Here is a 19,599-nt window from a genome sequence, read left to right as displayed (position 1 = left end):
TTTGATTATAGAGCGCGGGTAAATTGACGCGAAAATGAACATCCGTTCGTTCGAATTTGGCTTGCATTGCTTAGCTTGCCAATCAACTGAGATTTGTCTACAGTCTACAGAAGTTATATTCTTCTGACTAGACCCAATAATTTTGTTAGAACGAACTTAACTTCCGTCAGAAGCTACGGGAGATAAATCAGAGCTCGTTATTTCCCGACTATAGGTAAAGTCTACCTCAGGTTTAGGCCGCTTAGATAGTTACCCATGTTCACAGCCGGAGGTTATCTCAGTTTCTGTAGCGAAGCGACTAGGCGTATTTCTACTCCCTTCAGGATGTGATGCTAGTCCATCGCAGGCAACTCCCAGAATTAAATTCGTCGGTACTATACACCTGAGTGGAGAGAGGCACTGCGAGAGCAAAGTTAGACTCTCTAAAAGTCCTTCCGATAATTCCACCTTGGCCGTTGGCTAGCTAGAAGATTGCCCTCTTGCTTCGTTCGAGCAAGAAGAATAAGCGAAGGATTTTATAAGCAAAGGTCGACTTGTCAGGAAAGTCTAGAGTAAAGTGTCTTGCCCTAGGCTGTTCCAGGCTCTCGGTCAGGGGACGAACGGAAAAAAAGGACGAGAGAAAAAATGAAGGAGGACAGGCTAGTCTTGCCCAAGAACACAACGCAATGACCATGTATGGCGTCCAGCATGCTGGTCATCAGTGTACTGCGCCTCCGCACTCGGACTATGTTCGGACACAAATTTCTTCTTTTTCGGCAAACCGCTGAAAAAACCGGGTCTGCCTACCATTTGTGGTCACGCGAGTGCACTTAAGACGTGATTGTTTATTAAAAAAACTGTTGTTGTATTTGTAAACAAGTGAAACAATTACTTAATTATCAACTTAAAATGAACAGAGATTTATTTATCCTGACGAAGCGCTTACCCTGACAACGCTACGACTTTTATTTTCAAGCTGATAATGAACTACTGTTTCTTATTCGATATTAAGCGCAAGAAAACAACTTACTTCGTGTCATGCTCCATCTCTTCTTCCGATAACAACTGAGATATTTTTTTTACTTTTTTTTCCTTTTGCGTGGTCCGCAGTTTTATGTGGGTGTGGTTTTCAGCTGAAGCCATTTGACATGCAGCTATTTGTCAGTTTCAGTAGAACAGTGATACGCAAAAAAGTATACGTCAGCTGTTAGAGGGATGTTGGAGAGATTCTAAATTATGTTCAACTTAGTTCTTACTGCATAAGAAATATATTGCAAATAATTTTGTATGTTAGGTAGTTTTAAGAAAAATGCCGTAAGTTATGAATCTTTAATTTATGAAATAGAATTTTTGAAATAGTTACTTTATCCAATTTAATGGTGTCGTTTGCGCTAGAACGACCAGATACTTTAAGCTACTTTAGTAAAGGATATGTGTACAAATATCAGTTTTCGGTGTATATTTCATCACCAGGGCTAAAAGAAAAGCGGCGAAGATAGTTGGAACAAAGATTTCACACACTTCAGCACGCGACTTGAGGGGGCTGACATGTGACACTCGATACATCAGCTATTGTAGCTATTTTTAAAAAGATATAAAATTGATAGTTTACCTATCAACTTCATGGATTAAATATTACAAGGTCTTCCAAACATTTCTTTCCTGCTGCACCACGGCACGATCTCAGGGCTACCGAAGGATTCGGTTTTGGTATGTGGACAATTTTTTCCTCTTTTCTCTTCGTGCGCGTCACGCTTTCTCCCTCGGGTCATTAACGAAGAGCTAATTATTTGCGCGAGCGATTTTGTCCATTGTGATTTAAATGACGCAGAAATTCACTTAGGGCGGCATTGAGCAATGATTAAACTTTTATTTATACGTTTGTTTGACATCTTAAGTACCATGTTTGCCTTGCGTGTACTCGGTGTGGAGTGAAGCGCTCAAGTTTAAGAGGGGCTGATGACGAAGATTGCTGACCTGTTGAACTATAAATATCGGTCATGCAATACAAGCTAATACAGCAACAACAGAAAAACGGAAAGATGACTGAACACATTGTTTTGACATAGTAGCTTTGCAGTTGCCATGAACTCACGCTCTGTCGATGATCCAGAATGGCTATTTGTCAGTGGAACTTCAAACACTTGGAAGTTGTGGGCACCAGTTACTCTTCTCCGACAGAATGGGCTACGATTCGTGGCCGAATTCCTCAACTGAAAGTAGAGAGGCGTAAACCAGCTATCGATGGCAGGAAGGATTCTCAAACTGCGGAGCCAAGGACACCGGCGCGTTCCTCTGCGAAACGGCAAAGTCTCTTGCACGTTAAGCCGCCTAAAGAAAAAGTTGTCACAGTCAAGGTGGTATTGCCTAAGGAGAAGCCCAAAGTTCTTGAAAGAAATTACTTATGTACTTGCGAGCGAGAACGGAGCGTTTCCGGCGCTCCGAAAGACGATTCTGGAGACGTGGAAGAAATCGAGTTTAATGAACTCATGAAGGTTTTTCTGAAATGCTTTGAAGGTCCCAGAAAGGAATCATCAAAGGCATTAAGAAATGTAGCAAAAGGCTTTCAAGGGAGCAGAATTTTATCAAGCGATGAAGCAGTACAGGTATGTTTCACGGGAAACGGAGAGTATTCAGAAAGAAGCCGATTTAATCCTTTCGTGAATTTGCACGCAATTTACCTTCAGACATTTGCCTGATAATGTGTAAATTGCGGTCAATAATCGTGCAAGTTCATAATTCTGTTGCCTTTAACGCGTTTAAGCTAAACAAATATTTTCTCAAGCCATCGTTAGTTCATCAATGTACGCAAACAGGCCCGGCCAAGGACTCCCTAGCGACTGCCAGCTTGTATTGTAGCCTATAATTATTTCACGATTTTTGTTGTTTGATTTTGTTTTCTCTTTCTTGTGGTTAATAAGCGCGTGACAGTAAGCTAAGCGTGTTAAATCTGATCGGGTAACTTTGCTTTTGTATCACGATTGAAAAGGTAACTCCAGTTGTTAGATTGAAGAACGTAGGTCAACTTTGGAATACGGGACGCAGATAACATGTGGTTTATGAAGCCTGATAAATGATAAGTTCACCCCTTTGTATTTCCGCCGCTTACCCACTGAACAACTGTAATTAAGTCTCCAACAAAACCAAAGTAACGCTCCAGTTAACCCCCTACAATTTATTAATGTCCCTTAGTGAGTCTTGTCAAAAACTGGCGGAACCCTGAAGGACTGAAGGGTCGTCAAATTTCGCTGAACTGTGTAACTGCGGTCCGCGGTTCAAATTTAGGAAATTCATGAGAGTTTAATATGAAGCGACAAGTCTACGACTGTTAATTTTAACACTTCAAAAACTATTTAACGATAATTGCTATTTAGCAAATTCATTTTATGAGGCCACACACGGGTCGCTGAGTTGGCTTTGCAATTGTTTTTCATTGTAATTATTTCTTGGTCATTAACTTACATCTCCCGCTTTTCTCACTGTCAGGTCTTAAAGTTGCTCGACATGGATAATTATGGACTTAGGGTGAGTATACGGCGGGGGTGCTAGGATTTCTTGGGCATTCATCACCGCCTAACTTAGCTAAGAGCTGTTCTGAACATTGGTAAGGCACCTCGTTAATCGGGAAAGATGCTGCTAATGATCTAACAGTCAATTAGCCACTACTTTAGCCACCACTTTAGATAACAGTTGTTAGCTTTGTTTTTCTGCTCACAATACTTACTTTACCCAATGTGACGTCACTGTGGGCCATTAACATAATTAAAAGGCTCAAGGAAATTGCCTGGACATGATGGCAATGGGCTCACTAAACTTGACAGTGTCTTTGTTCATAAGCTAAATTTCCATTGTAAAATGACAACAAGGAGCACACGTTTTTTAAAAAAGATATTTAGGAATAAAGACTAGTTATGGAAAACAGCGATATCTAAGCCCGTCATTCTTGTACGGATCTTAGCTAACTACTGGGGTTTTGACTGAAAGAGCAGTTCATCTATTTTCTCCCAAGTTCCCTTAACCCTTATTTTTGTTCTGTGAAAATTTATTTTGATAACGATGCCGAGACTAAAAATGGCCAAAAACGACTGAACGCTCGCATGCTGAGGGCTTACGGCTGAAACTTGGCCATCTAAGTCTTTGTTATCTTAATGGACTTTCTACTAACAGTTGAGATCTTAATGGACTTTCTAATAACAGTTGAGATAATGAAGAATTTTGGTCTAACAGAGATTAGAGGGAAAACAGAAGAACGATAGCAAAGTAGACCACATGGTGAAAGGAGAAACAGGCGCCAAACAACAATAATATAAACTATGTGATAATACCAACGAATACAACAACAAACATTGTTCTTTAGAAAGGAAATTTCATAATCAGTTGTGCTATAAGCTGACGAAACTGTTTCCCAGTGTACATTACAATTTTAAAACCGGGTACAAACTTGTTTTTAAGAATCCTTTCCGGTATGAGTTTGATCAGTTGGCTAATTGGGGGTAAGCTGCTTTTTAGTCGAAGAGTTCTGAAATGCTACATCATCGATTACAGCTTCTGCCTGTCCCTGCCATCGCTACTATTGGCAGAACTAAGAGCAGTCTTCTTGAACCTCATCTCGCGATAAGAGAACATCAGGAGAACACTAGTAAGAAAAGTGCTTGCGTGGGCCTTTTAGGTAGCTTGAGTTTCGGCGCGCATATTCCCACGCACTTCACGCTTGTGTTTCGCTTCTGTACTTACTCAACGGTTTAATTATTTTCTCTCATAGGAGAGTGTGCTCTTGACGATAGGTCAACTGTGCACCAGTACCTTGAATGTCAAAAAATTCTTGGAGAGGGGACTGCTTGATGAGTTGATCAATCTCCTGTTACTAGCTGAAGACGACAACATAAAGAAAGAGGCGCTTCTGTGTCTTAGCAAGGTTAGTGTGTCCTCTATCACACTCACGCACCAAAGTCGCTTGGGTCTGTCTTGCAAAACATACACGATCAACTTGGTGTAAATCTTGAACAATAGGCTATTTCCGAGTTACCTTGTGCCTCTGAGGTTTCAAAAAGAGCTCTCGTTCAATGTGGCTATAAGTTTGATTTACATGGAAATGAATCTATATAGGCGGAACCCATTTTCACATGAATGCTTTCGGCGCGAATTAACAAATTGGCGTCAGTTTTTCCTGCAGCTGCCATCGCCTTGTGGATCCACAGCTACTTTGACAATGTTATGACGAAATTCATGATCAATAACAGGACAGACGCGTGAAAAACTGACGTCAATTTGTTTTTTCATAATAAATTTTCAATTCATTTGTCTGTCCTCTTACTGACAATGAAAATTAGCCAATGAGCGTGCGGTCATTTCTGCAGTAAATGTAAAAGACTCGTTTTGACACAAAGTTCCAGTAGGATGGAAAGTCGAAGGCAGGGCCTTCTCGTCGCTGGTAAAATTCAGGCTGTGAAATTCACGTTCTCTTTCTCCTCACAGGTGGTCGAGAAGACAGAGCATGCAGATCTCTGGTTGGAAGCAATGACTCTATCCGGAACAGAGGCGCTGTTTGGTTTGCTGAAAGCGTCAAATCCGGCTTTGCAACAAACGGTGCTTTGCGCTATCAAGAATCTTGCTGCACATCCCAAGATGGCTCGGCTGTTCATTGATTACAGACTCGAAAGTGTTACACAGTTATTATCGTGCAAGGTAGAAAGCTGCTGGGGGGGGAGGTAAATTCTTTGCCCATCTTAGGGGTAGAGAGAGGCGGATGGTTTACCGATGTTGCTGATAAATCCCAAGAGTGTTGTTTCCTCTATTAGACTATTTGGCAGTCCATCTGCATGCAGATGGCCTCCTCGCATTTTGTCAGGCTGTCTTAACTCTTCGGCTACCTGCACTCATTTACACCCTTGGTAGGGAGCGGCCCTGGTAGCCTTGAGGACTTGAAGGGGCTAGATATAGTCACTCAACGATAATAAAACTGATTATATGACTGAGAAAATTGCTTCATTGTGATTGGCTGTGAACAGGCCAATTTATCGTTAATTCTAATTTGCACTGTAGCGCAAATTTACGCGGGTGCGTTCGCAATTTTCTCAGCCATATAATAAATAAGTAATCGTTCGAAAGCTCGAGCAATTAAGGATTTACACTTCTGGTGATATTTAGAAATTCTTTCAAATTTTGAGAGAATCACAAATATCACTCCTTAGTGTAAACTAGTTTCTAGAATACCTTCCAACGTATTCAACACTTTTGTGCATTTTTTTACGTAGAATGCTCAAGGAAGGTCCACTGGGAATCCAGAGATACAGGTAAGTTCAGCGTAAAATCCAAAGTGTCAATGAAAGCTTCAGAAAACAAGTTCCTCATTTCGTTATGTTCTCTTCTCTCAGGGCCTGGTTACCCAAGCTTTGACAAACATCATTTCCCATGATTCATCCACGGTCGAGATGTTTCTTTTTAAGTATGATGACGTCATCAAGAATGTTCTGGATCTTTTGCAGTACGCTCCCTGGTAAGGTGTAGTTGTTTCTTGCATCCCTTTTGTAATATAAGTTCCTTAGCACAAGCAGTAAAGTAATGGTACTACCCCAAAGCTTCCCACAAGTCTTGTAATATATAAAACACAAAAGACCGTGTTTCACCAAAATTCCAAACACCGAGAAGAGAGTTGGAGTATCGGAGTATTTTTGACGAACTTCACAGAGGTGTTTGGAAATGTGGTCAAACAGTGTCTTGAGTGTTTGATAGATCTTCTCAATTGAAACTGAAGCTAAGGAGAAATGAAATCGTAAAAAGTCTATGCTCATTTACGATCAGATATCCAAACACAACCACGCTCATGATTTTCTTTGTTTAAACTTGATGAATGATTAACGAGTTTGAGAAGTGTTTATCACGATTTTGCCCGGGGTCCTGGATAGTCGTCTATTACGAGTTACACACAGTATATTTTCAGCACGTCTAAACAGTTGGTGATTACCTGTTCATCCTGAGGTGTTACTGAGACTCCAATATTGCTTCCCTTTTATTCCCAAAAAATTCACAAAATAAAACGTTCAGGTACTGAAAAATTGCCATTGAAAACTGCCAGATCTGAGCCTCCACTGACCAGGAACTTGAAGTGAAACAAGCTCGAAGGTAAACTGATCATTGTGACCACAAAGATAAAAGCAGAAAATTAAACCAGGAGCAAAATAATTTTTATATTTTTACCGCAACGATTGTTGTACCTTTCAGCTTGTTCCATTCACGCAGTTATACTCCTGGATGATGGGATGCCTGAGAACATAATGACCTCATACAACGTGGAGAACCTATGTTCTAAATTGATATGCATTCCAGCGTACCAGGCCAAAAGAAAACAGAAATGGGTTGAATTCTCTGTTTGTATTGTTACCTGTAAATAAACGAAGGCTTAATATGAAAAAAAATACTAACAACTTTGTCTACTTTCCTTTTGTAGTCTTCGGCAGCAAGGATCTGCACGCCTGTTAGCGACTTTGGCATTTTACAAACCAGGTTTATCATCACTCATAGCCCACAATGCCGTGGGGCATCTGTTATGGGCGGTCACGTGTTCTCAGTGCAGGTAAGAGAGCCAACCAATAAGATCAAGTTTTCTCCATAAAATATTAATAGAAAGAAAATCGTCAATCAGCGAATGTAGAGTAATCTATTTATTAACTTAAAATCTTGACACGCCGCCAAATTCTTAGAACTATATCATTCAATGGAGAATGTATTCCAGAAGGTAAGGAGAATGAAGGTGCACAATCAACTGTACCATTGAAACAATGAAAATGTTTTGTTTTCATTGCGTGATAAATATCATGTAAATGCATTTTTCGTGAATATACGGAAAGCCGGTCTTCTCTAGCAAATAATATGCCACCCTTACCTTCAACGAATGTTTATTGCACATGGCATGTTGTTGTCTCGTTTCCTTGTTTATCAACTTGCAATTCCAATAAATTCCAGGATCTAATATAAGAGCATTTCTTCCTCTGAACTCAACAGACTTCTTAGAGAACAGGCAAGCATTGCCCTAAAAAACATTTCAGCGAATCCGGACAAAACAGCCGCCATCTCAGCCTTGAGTCAAGTGGCTCTTAGAAAAGCTGATTCACAGGATGAAACAAGCTGGGATTCAGACAGTTCAGGAATATTTTCTTTAAGTGAAAAGAACTTAAAAAGACAGTCATCGAGTAACTTTTCCGGTACATCCAGTCCCGGTGCCGTACTTAACAGAGAAGCTGGCTCAAAAATTCAACGGACTATTTCAGAATTAACTTCTCTTTTAACGTTAGTCTTTCAAAGTGATGCTCTCTGGAGATGTGGTGCAGAGAGACAATTTTTGAAACCAATTAGTGCTGGTGGTCTTAGATCAACAAGGCTAAAGAAGCCGGACAATTTTCGTGGGAAAGAAATGTACCTGAGAAGTTTACGTGTGCTTACTAATTGCCTGGTGATCATGTCAAATGTGTTGCTGATAAGTGAGAACATGGAAAATACGAGCAGAGATGAATTCGTTCAAGGGAGGTATGTATCTTACTGTATGCAAACAGTTAAACTGAAAACAAAAGCTATTTTTTTTTATAATTCAAGTAATGTATTGATTGATAACTGATTAACTGTCCGCCCGTCCGCCCGTCCGCCCGTCCGCCCGTCCGCCCGTCCGCCCGTCCGCCCGTCCCCCTGTCCGTCCGTCCGTCGTTTGGTCGGTTGGTAGGTCGGTTTGTCGGCCAGTTAGTAATTCAGTTACACGTAGCTAGTTATCAACTTGAAGGAGTTGATAATGATAAATTAACAACCTTAGCTAACTGGCATCAGTCCGTAAGCCGTCCGGCAGCCGGTCGGTTGGTCGGTTGGCCAACTGAGTTGCTAGCAAATGTCTTAAAATCCCTTTAATTTCCATGGCCAGGACTCTCGGTTTAGGTTATTTTCCTCTTAACCTAACAATAGATTTTACAATAAAATAATATATTTTTTAATTTCTTTCGCAGGCGATTGAATCAAGTGGCACTAATAATTCAGAACGGTGGCCTTAAATTTCTTCACGATTTAGAGTTCCTTAGCGATAAACTGTTGCAAGTTAACCCACCTTTGTTTCACAACATTGATCCGACAACTCTACCCCCGAAAGAAATCACAACGACCCTGAAAAACGCACGGACAGACTTGATATTTGAGAGTGCGAGCAAAAGAAAAGAATCTTGCAAAAGTTACCCGGAGTTCGGATTTGAACAGAACGAAATAGACTTCGTGAAGGCAGCAGTTCATGTACTTTGCTTGTTCGCCAATGCTACAGCGCCCGAGTTCGACCCTTGCATGGAAGACATAGAGGTGCTTGACAGATCGAAGTCGAAGGCAGGAAAGAGACAAATTACTTTCCAGAACTCTGCTGTGTTAGTCAGGAATGTTATGAGGATCACATCGGGACGTGGAGGCCGAAGGATCATACGAAGATCGAGTAGTGCCAGGTATGTTTGCATATAGCCCAACCTCTTCACAACGGCCAAGTTGGGGAGAAGATCGCAGTGGCCGTTGTAGAGAGGTGGGCGTTATGGGGAGGTAGGAGTGTAATATAACACCTGTTTTTTTTTTATTTCTTTCAGGGGTGTAACATTTTTATTTTTAAAAAAGAAAATCCTTATTAAAGCATATAAACACGTAACACAATCAAAATAAATCACTTAAAACAGAAACAGAGATTAACGCGCGGTAGGGATCAAGTTGTTTTTGTCAGTTGGGACGCACTTTGGTGACCGTTGCCGTTGTGAAGAGTCTTGTAGCTAGAGATTTAGCCGTTAGTGTAGTTTCCACTATATTGAGTTGCTGTTTTACAAAAATATCCTGAAAGAAAACCTCCTCCTGAAAACGCACATGCATGCGTGGGCTGTGATATAATGATTCCCAAAAAAGCTCCGTAGAATTCCTATAATGAGCCCTCTATTTACGTTGAAAAGAAAGGTTCTTTCGCGTGGGCTTATTTTTTGATGGCCAGATTATCAGAAGAAATTTGTTTTTAGAAATGGACGGGCTCTTAGTTGAGGAAACTTAGCGTCTAAAATATTGCGGGTGCCCTTAAGAATACCGCTTGTGAAATCTGTCTAAACATCACACTAAATTAAACAAATTTTGCTATCATCAGATAAACATTGCGAAAGAACCATTGTAGTAACAAACCACAAAACAAGCCCAACTGGACGACGGCTTTGTAATCGGAAGAAATTCTTCTTTTTCTTAAGATTAAATTAAATATAATTTCATTCGGGACGAGTAATTGTTGAAAAGACTTTTGAGAGATAATTTCGGAGACGTTGCATGCAGTGGGTTTAATATTATCGACGGACCTTTACGCTAGCTCGATAATTTTATTTTTTATCGTCTGTTCTCGAACTAATGCAATAGCTACATGTTTTAACATGTAAAAAACCTTTTCAGGTCCCTGACGCGCAAGTTGTCCCAAGCTAGCATTACTTCCACAAGGTCAGCAAAATCGTTTCATTCCTCCCCAAGTAATGCAGACCAATCAACGCCTTCTCCCAATTCTACTGGTACTCAAGACTTGCGCGAGACAACACACTACGTGAAACAAAGCTTGCTAGATGCCAAGGTCATTTGCTGTTTGGCACCATGGATCATGTGTGGAATTTACGAGATTCAGGTGTGTAACTATGGTTAAAAATACGGTTTATTATTTATAATAAATGCAACGAGGCAGGGTGGCCGAGCGAAGGCTGGAATTTCCGATAGACACAGGTTTCTTTTCCTGCTCTTGTGATGTTATAGACCCCTTCAACACTACGCCGGAGAAATTTGAAAACGCAGCTTTATTTTTACGGTTAGGCCTACCGTCCACACTGATCCGTCACGAATACGTTCTTCAAACCGGAGGAATTTGAAAACGCCGACTTTGCGTTTCAGACGAGACAGAGGCAGTCACGATGATCATGTGATCTCCCTTACCGAGTATCCCTAAAACACAAATCCAAAATGACCGGAGATAGTTGTGTTTTTAAATTCCTCCGACGCTGTGTGGACGGAAAACATTTGATGCGTTTCCAAAGTGAAACCTACGTTTTCAAATTCCTTCGGTGTAGTGTGGACGGGGCGTTGAACCGAGTTCCATATTTAATTAACTTCTTGCAGCTGGAATTCTGTAGAATCACGTTCTTTCATTTACAATGTAGCTTTTTCAATTGGTTTCTTATATTGACTCGGAAAAGCCCTGTTGTCGAGTGTCAATCGAAATGCTTGCATTCACATTTACGTTATTTCGCTCGCGTTTCTCCTTCTTCTCAGGGCGTCCTTGTACGTTAGATTCAATTTTAAGCTTGTGTGAATATAACAGAACTCATCAAGGTGAATGCAAACTTTTCCATCTTTCACCAGGCTAATGTACTCAAAGTCATAAGGTATCTTCAACACAGCAAATACGCCTCCTCGGGAACAGGGCCTCACAGCCAACCGGCGCCAAAAGAGGCCTGGACCTCAAGAGTTCCACCATCTCTGACATCTCGAAGCAGCACTCTTAGTCAGCGGTCGTCGAGTGCTGCGACACCAGTTCGTAACGGTATAAACAAGTCAAAGTACCTGGGATTTACATGTGTTCGACACGTGATTCAACACTGCGGGGGGTATCTGCTGGACTCACTGGCGCCGCCAGTACCACCTACGTTAGGGAAGACGACTCTAATGGTTTTGAGAGAAGCTGTGGTTAATGGCGAGGTGAGATAAAATAGACCTCACTCATCATAAATAGGATATATGCATTCGGTCATTAGCAATGTTTGCTTTTGATGTCATTGCTATGCAGTCAGTGATGGTTACAGTAAAAGCCCGCATGTAAGAAGCTATTGGTAAGAACCTGCTGGAAGAAATTTGCCATTTTAATACCCAAAAATATAAGAACCTGTTTAGCCAAGCAAGATCACTGAAGCAGGTTCTTATATGTGGGTTACAGTTAAATTAAGATAAACATTTTAACCAAGGAGTGTGACTCTGAGATTAAAGATTTATATTGCAAGAAAATACAAAATACAGCTGTGAATAAATACTGTATGTATATTCAAGCACCAAACCCAAGTTTATTTTCTGGTTATCAACAATTATATCTCTTTCATATCATAGAAATTAAGAACCTAATTTAGAACCTACTTAGCCTAAATTGCCAATCACTACCCCAAAATACAAGAACCTATTTTGCCAGACTGCCAAAAATGCAGGTTCTTACGTGCGGGTTATACTGTTTCTTTTTTTTCTGCAGAGCGAACGTGGCATGTTAGAATACTTGTTACTAGCTTTTGCCTTGTCATCATTTATTTGTGTTCAATTTCCTCTAAGCTACGAGAATCCTCTCTTTTTCTTAGTTGGTCGAATGTGATGGAAAGATGCGGGAAAGGGGACTGAGAAATTTAAAGTAGGGACTGCTCATAGTCAAGGACACTGCCTTGTCATTTTGCTCAATGTTAATAAACTTTTTCTTCGTTGTTTCCTTTCACCTTTTAGGCTGACACGCGGCTCAAAATAGTCAAGCTTGGATGTTTCGCACAAGTGATTGAATACATCCGGGGAAATGAAGATGACGAGACCGTTCAGGCGCTAGGGATTGTGGTTATCCGCATGCTTGTAGGGAATGATGTTTCACTGAAACAGCTTTTCCTTGCTCACGGAGGAATGAACTTGATAATGGCTTTACATCAATACAAGGAGGGAATTGTAAAGGAGCAAGCAGCACACACCATGTTCACTTTTAGAAGAGGTCAGTTTATTCACGAGCTAAGCTTCAGAAAACAGATGTTGCTGTTTATAGTAGTCAATGCGCTTAGCTACACCAAGCTAGTTCACAGGCGTGTCACGTAAACTGAAAGAAACAAATATATCAACTAATCATAATAAGCTTAAAAATCCCAACTGGCGCGAGGCAGACCATGACCTACGAGTTGGACTAGGGTCCACCCAGAAACAACTCCAGCTTAGTGGTCAGAACGGGACTTGAACCTGCGACCTCCGGATTTCAAGTCCGGCGTCCTGACCTTTCGGCCACGCTTCACATATGTCGTCCTAAATATCTTTTGTAGTTTCATTTAAAGGTAAGAGAAGATTTCCTGCACTGACGAGGTCGTTGTATCATGATGTGAGCGAGGTGGATGTTTAGGGGGGCATTTCCGTTGTAGTTTAGGAGTGCCGATGTGCTGTTGTGTCTGGACCCGGGGGGGGGGGGACTCCCATATAAAAAGGACGGGGGTGGTCGTCGTACCTGTAAGGAGTTTTGGTACCTATTAGGGTGTTGGGTCTCAAGAAGTCCACAGCTGGAGCTTTTGCGATACCTTTTAGGCTGTTGAGCCGAAAAAAATATGACAAGAGATAATGTGTGATGTAAGAATTGGTACCTCTTAGGGGAGAAAGCCAGGCCCTTAAAACAGGATCTTGGTACCTCTTAGGAGTTCCGTTTTTATATGGGAGCCCCCATCCCTCCCTCCCCCCCCCCCCACCCCTCCCCGTGGTCAGAACTGTTTAATCCAGAGTACAACACGCCAACCAATTAGTCATCGTGTCCATTTGTGGCTAATGCCTAATAATACCACCACTTTATTGAATTGTACAGGAGGAGAGAATTCTCGAGTACACCGGAGATCAAGGACGGCTGATGGAAGAATGAAAAGGCGTCAAAAGTTGACTGACTGTGCCGACATCTGGGAAGAAGTGGGAGAAAAATGGAAAGGCCAAGATCAAGTACTGAAAGTGCTAAAAAAGTTTAACGTGCGATATTGAACAGCAAGACCCGAATTTGAAGATTTTTCAGCAACTTCAATATTTTTTTTGCTTTCTGTGGTACTACACGGAAATTAAAGCTGTATGTTTTGAACTTTGTCATTTGGCATCGATCTCAATCAGTTTTACCCAATTTGAAATTAGGATAAGTGTTGGGGGCAATGTCTAACAACTAAATCCTGTTCTAGCGTGCATCATCGAGTTATATATGGTCCACACGGGAAGTTTGGAGAGCACTCAAGAAGGAGGGTCTTATAGGGGTACTCTCGTAATGCGTGATTAGCTGATTTTGTTTTCCGTGAAACGTGAATTTAAGAAATTATTCTTCGTGATCGGTGACCTGAAGGGTTTGCGAGACCCGTGAAGACCGATATTCGTGATTTCACCACTATATTCTTCGTGATTTTGAGACGCAAGTCCTCCGAGTGGTTAATGGTTAAAAAGTGATTGCAATAAGGAGCCTTTACTTAGCCATTCGTGATTTTGCTTTCTTCAAACACTCTTTCTAACGTAAGAGCAGGTTATTAAAAAAAAGTACCTTACTCGCTTATTTTCGTGATTCGAGAAAATGAAATTTTGATATCCGTGATCCGTTATTTTTTCCGCTCGTAAACCGTGCCAGAGGACCACCCACCCCCACCCCTGTTAGACCCCAAGAAGCGTAAAAACTGTTCGAGGTGCAGCCGAGAGCAACTCTAGCTTCTTGAGTGCTCTTCCTCCAAACGTCCCAAGTGCATCATTTCTCGATGATGCAAGGCTGAAATCATGACTCAATTGTTCTATACTATTGCCAATGGAAACGTTATGAGCTTGATGCACGGCTATGTATACTGAATTTCATAGAGCGACTTTGCTTGCTCTGTTGTAATTTTATTTACAGCATTGTATTTTCTAGGCTCATCCTAATCACAGGATACAGGCCTAAATTGTTATAAAAATTAAAATGAAATGAAGTTGGTTACAATGTATGACTGGTATTGCAGTGCAGTCAATTTCAGGCCAGAAAAGATATTGTTTTAGAAACCGTGCTCGATATTTCGCACAGTATTTGGCTCTGCGTGTGTGTTTTCAACACGGATCATGCTCATATATCATGGGTCACTGTATCAGAGCTATGACATACTTGTGGTATCTGCACCATCTAGAAGAAGATGTGGCTTCGTGGCAAGATTTATAGACTGTGGAAGGAAGCATCACTGCATGTTTGGAACGTTGCCAAGAAAAGATGGATCTGCCTTGTTATTTTGGGTTGCCAAGTCCAACTTAATAACAGCCAGTACATCATCAATAAGTGAAGTGTTTTCCAACTCGTGCACCGAAGCCTGCGATGGACCCATAAGAGCCATTGAATGTGAGGTTTTTGTGATTTGGGTCCACGAGGCGTTGGAACGAGGGCCATTTCTTCGGTCCCACTGCTGTGCTCCTGGATCATTAGGCGCCCTTCGTTCACCTTGATTGTTGAATGTTGAGCTGGCTCTAGGACCTTGGGCAGTATCTATCATTGGCACATTGGAATAATTTGAGAGCTGTCGGCCGCTTGAACCATAAGACAGAGCTGTAGCCTCGAAAGAACCTGGTGATGAATCATGGTACGTGTGCATGTTCGAGCTTTGGCCACGTGACCAAGAACCGTCATTGACAGGCAGAGTCATTCCACTACAGCGTAGTGTCTTACTGACAAATCCGTCAGCTGAGCTGCATGGCCAATTTTCCCTTTGCACTTCGTTGAGAGAATAGTACGATGGAGGTAAAATGGTGCTCTGATTGGCTGAAATTAATGGTCGGAAGTTAGCAGCAGGTGGCAATTGCTTCTTGAACTTCACCCGTCTGTTCTTGAACCACACCTGGCAAAATAATAAAGTGAAATACACACAAGTGTTACTTTCAAAACCTATGAGCATGCTCAGCCTCCTTTCCTGCAATTCTTCCTTTCGTATACCTTTTATTGCAAAAAGGTAACCCTTTCACAGACCTTCTTATGGACACTGCATCTCTTTTCTAAACTCTTAACTTGGAATGAAGTTAACAAACAATACTACAGGAGAATGTTCAACAAACATTACCAGAAAAGATGTTAACTATGAAAACAAGTATTTCATACAATCGAACCTCCCGTAAGCGCTTACGAGAAGTGGTCGCTTACGAGACCTTAGACCATATCGGGTCAAAATTCTGCCTCATTAGCGTATGGTAACTGCAGAGGCTTACCCCATGTTTTAAATGTTTTATTCATGTGAAAAGTCATTTCGAGAAAAACTCCGGTACTTCCCATTGAGAAATTTCCGTTTCTTGTACCACCCAGCGATAATGCGATAATGTTACAACACCTTATTATCCAATTTACGCTCTATTATCTGTCAAGTGGTCGCTTACGGGAGGTTAAAAACAAAAAAAAAAGTCAAAAGTTTAGCTCTAAAAGTGGTCGCGGTCGCTTACGAGAGGTGGTCGCTTACAAGAGGTTCCAAATGTAGTGATCTGACTTGGAAATTTTTAGTACTTTGGGAAACTGGTCGTTGAGGAGAGGTGGGTTCGACTGTATTCAGTCCTTAAACTCATTAATAATTCATCACTTTAAAACAAAGAAAATCACAACCGTGAAGGACGAAACTCGGTCTTAATCAGCATAGATTTTGACGATTTTACTGTTCTCCGTTTTCTCCTTAGTTTTTGTTTCGATTGAAAAGATATATCAAACACTCGAGACAGTGTTTCATCGGCTATCCAAAAACCTCGAAGTTCGCCAAAACTGCTCCGCTGCGCGTCGTATTTTGAACTCTGTTCTCGGTGTTTGGATATCCCGCTCTCTTGTTTGATATACTGCTTCATTTTCACGTTGGACTTAAATGGCAGATTTCCCTACTCCCTTTTATTTGAATTGCGAAATCCCTACCCTTTTATCTACCTGAAGCCTGAAAAAGGTACCTCTTTCGGGCGCAGCCTACCTGCAAAGGCCATTATAGGGCGCACCCTGGGATAATCATTCGATTTCGAGTGTAATTTAGCATAGACAAGAGTAATCAGCGTCCAAAACCCCCAATTTGGAGTCCAGCGAACTAATCATAAGAACGTTTCCGGGCCTACATTGATCTTCATTGTTCTTGATGTCAGTGATGTCAATCTCAAAAACATCTTAAACGAACCTAGTCAGCCTCTGCCATTTTCGGTGCCATCGAAATTTATCGATATTGCACGGTGAAACGAAATGTTATTGTTTTACTCTAAGTCGTGTTCCTGAAAGTATGTTTAATTATCTTTAGTAGTTTCACAGTGACTTCCTTCGTCAGTTCGATATGCTCCGAATCAAGAGAAAATAAAATATAACGACCAAGCTCTCGCATGCAAACAAAAACAAAGGTGTGGCTGACTAGAGCCCGTAACCTGGATGCAGTTTCACATACTATGATTGTCCTTTTAGGAATTCCAAGTTCCTGCAGTCGAAGGCAAGACTCTGTTGTGAGGTAATTAGACTTGTTAAAAGCTCTTTCAAGCTCATATCTTTGTAACGAGCTGAAACAAGTTCTTGGTTGCCGCTTCCGCTGTCTCGCAGGAGTGCCCTCTACTTGGTCATCTGCTACTGGAACGTTAAAAAATGTTACTTTAGAAAGAAAACAAAACATCAAACGTCAGTTGTGAAGTGACAAGGAGTTTTCTTCTCCCATCAGTACCTCTCCTTGAATGGGACACCTGTCTATTGCACGGCTAACCACAATAATTAACTTCGCCCCTACTAATAGTACATCTAGGTATAGAGACAATACAGAATGCCTCTTCTTTTTCGTTCATCGAGAGGATATCTAGCTAATTTGCGCTGTGCGTGGACCGAGTATATATCTCATATTTATGGGCTAAAGTCTGAGGTCAGGATCGCTGGATTTCGGCCATGGCCAATAAATGTCTTAGTCATGCAATAAAGGGCTTATTATGCGGTATAAAGGAGACCATTTTCTGCGGGAAACGGCGTATATTCCCAAGCGCGGTATATTCCCAAACTATTCCCGCTGGAATAGCTATCGCAGCGATGTATGGTATGGGCTCATCTTAGCCGCTCGCTGAGCTAACCATATGATAAGTAGTGTGATACCAGGTGATATCTTGCACTGATTCATTGAAATATCTCGCGGTTGAAAAATTTCATAATACGATTATCAGTTGAGTAAGGCGCGACGGAGAAGTTTTGGACTTGAAATTACGGTGCTGCAAGAGCAACATTTCTTGTTTCCAATGGTAACAATATCGTCACCTGCAATTTCGCGCGATTTGCTGCCAGTGACGTCAAAGGCCGACAAGTTGCCACTGGAAACGGAGCCAGTTACTCGTGACAACAACACAAGTTGACCGAGACCAAACTTTCATCTAATCACAGCATCATTTTTGAAAAGGATCAGTTGATGGGGTGATTGAGCTGATTGCCGTAAAATATGTCACTAGTGAGTCGATATTTTTGTCAGTGGCAGATCGTTCTTGTTGTAACTGATTAACATCCTTTCTGGCAAATTGCAAGTGACCAAAATTTAAACATGGCCTGTACTTGCAACCTTCTTGACGGATTTTAATCAGTGCTAACCGAAAACTGAAAAATCGGTTAATGTTTACTACAATGACTGAGAAAGAGCAAGATATGAAATCATAATTGACAAAATTTTAACCAAAATATTGTTAGAATGTTAACTGGCAACTAAATCCGGTAAAAATTTTAACTGGCAATTTGCTAATGCCGGTAACATTTACAAACGACAAAATGCTAGGAAAAAAAAAACTACCAAAATGTGAACTGATTCTTTTAAACGGCCAGAACTTTCAATTGATCAAGCCTTTCACTTGCGCTCATGAGACTGTCAAACTTTTAACCGAAAAGCGACACAAACCTGTAAGATGGGCACTTTCTACATAACCATTTTGTTCACTGCTCAATGAATCAGAGGCGGCTTTTTCAGCAATTTCCCCTGGTTTCTGGATATTCGTCATTTCACTTGGGTCAACCGTTACACAACGATAAAGAAAAGGAGAAAAAGAACTTTTCTTTCCAAGGTTAAATGAATGTCAAACATTCATCGATTCAATTTTATGATGTTTCGTCAGCGTCAATGGACGAATCTAATTGGTCAATTAGGTCCTGTTTATCGCTTTGATTACTTTTACCGCTCATCGTACTAGGTTTTGACGGAATAGATATAATCAACAAAGGCTATCGTGGTCCAAAACTAAGTCATTTCAAGGTTTGAATTTGCTATTTTGGATCCCATGACGTCATCCCAATAACGATGACGAGTTGAGTCTGTCGTCGTTGCAACACCGCATTTCTTTTTTGTTGTTCTAGTGACGTTTGATAGATTGAACTGTAATTAACTAACGAGGCTGTTGATTGAAATTGACACCATTTGGAAATCACAAAGTTAATTAACTTTGTATAGTTACTATGGCAACGTTCCATTCGACCAAAATTTCCGCAGTTTTCAGAACGGGGACTAGTGGAATGGAAATTTCCCAGGTAAATTTCAGAAAAATCCGCGAAATGTTGATTTCCGAAACGCGAACCACCACTCAACTGAAAATTCTCGGGATTCTGGGAGCAAAATAAAAAATTAGGATATACACTTGTATGGTTAATTGTCCCATTTCCTGAAAGTTCCGAAGGCTGCTGTTCCTTTCGCCAATGGAAGAGTCCGAAATTCAACCCCGAACGTTATATGAAAGTGCTTTTTGGATTGTGTGAAATAACCAAGAAAAAATCTTTCCAAGTGTTAGCCCTCAAAGGGAATAGATTAGAGACCTCTCTGTACAAAAAAAGTGATGATTTTATCTCGGTGGGATTTGAACCCTCGAACACTGTTCCTCCTAGCCGGATTAGAGCGGTGACGA

At 41.1% G+C, this 19,599-nt stretch overlaps 2 protein-coding genes across 2 annotated transcripts in view; one reads left to right on the top strand and one right to left on the bottom strand.

Annotated features, from left to right (window-relative positions):
• LOC145481019 (peroxiredoxin-4-like) overlaps window positions 1-19,599 on the bottom strand; it is a 254,197-nt gene that overhangs the window by 6,987 nt on the left and 227,611 nt on the right. The gene's annotated exons all lie outside the window — the stretch shown is intronic.
• LOC145481008 (uncharacterized) lies at window positions 900-14,879 on the top strand. The gene is made up of 13 exons (XM_081459371.1): window positions 900-2,585; window positions 3,466-3,504; window positions 4,742-4,894; window positions 5,455-5,664; window positions 6,234-6,272; window positions 6,354-6,475; window positions 7,427-7,552; window positions 7,981-8,502; window positions 8,967-9,443; window positions 10,408-10,630; window positions 11,359-11,694; window positions 12,475-12,727; window positions 13,574-14,879. The coding sequence occupies exons 1-13, from the start codon at window positions 2,094-2,096 to the stop codon at window positions 13,738-13,740; spliced, it is 3,159 nt and encodes a 1,052-aa protein (XP_081315497.1). The 5' UTR covers window positions 900-2,093; the 3' UTR covers window positions 13,741-14,879.

Source organism: Orbicella franksi, chromosome 3, assembly GCF_964199315.1.
Source record: "Orbicella franksi chromosome 3, jaOrbFran1.1, whole genome shotgun sequence".
Taxonomy (NCBI): Eukaryota; Metazoa; Cnidaria; class Anthozoa; order Scleractinia; family Merulinidae; genus Orbicella; species Orbicella franksi.
Note: the sequence above shows the minus strand (reverse complement) of the source record. Positions and strands in the feature narration are given on the sequence as shown.

Excerpts from the sequence above, each read along its gene's own strand:
- LOC145481008 (XM_081459371.1), top strand. The coding sequence starts at position 2,094 with ATGGCTATTTGTCAGTGGAACTTCAAACACTTGGAAGTTGTGGGCACC. Across the intron at positions 5,665-6,233 it reads CACAGTTATTATCGTGCAAG|AATGCTCAAGGAAGGTCCAC; the intron begins GTAGAAAGCTGC and ends TTTTTTACGTAG. Across the intron at positions 12,728-13,573 it reads CATGTTCACTTTTAGAAGAG|GAGGAGAGAATTCTCGAGTA; the intron begins GTCAGTTTATTC and ends TGAATTGTACAG.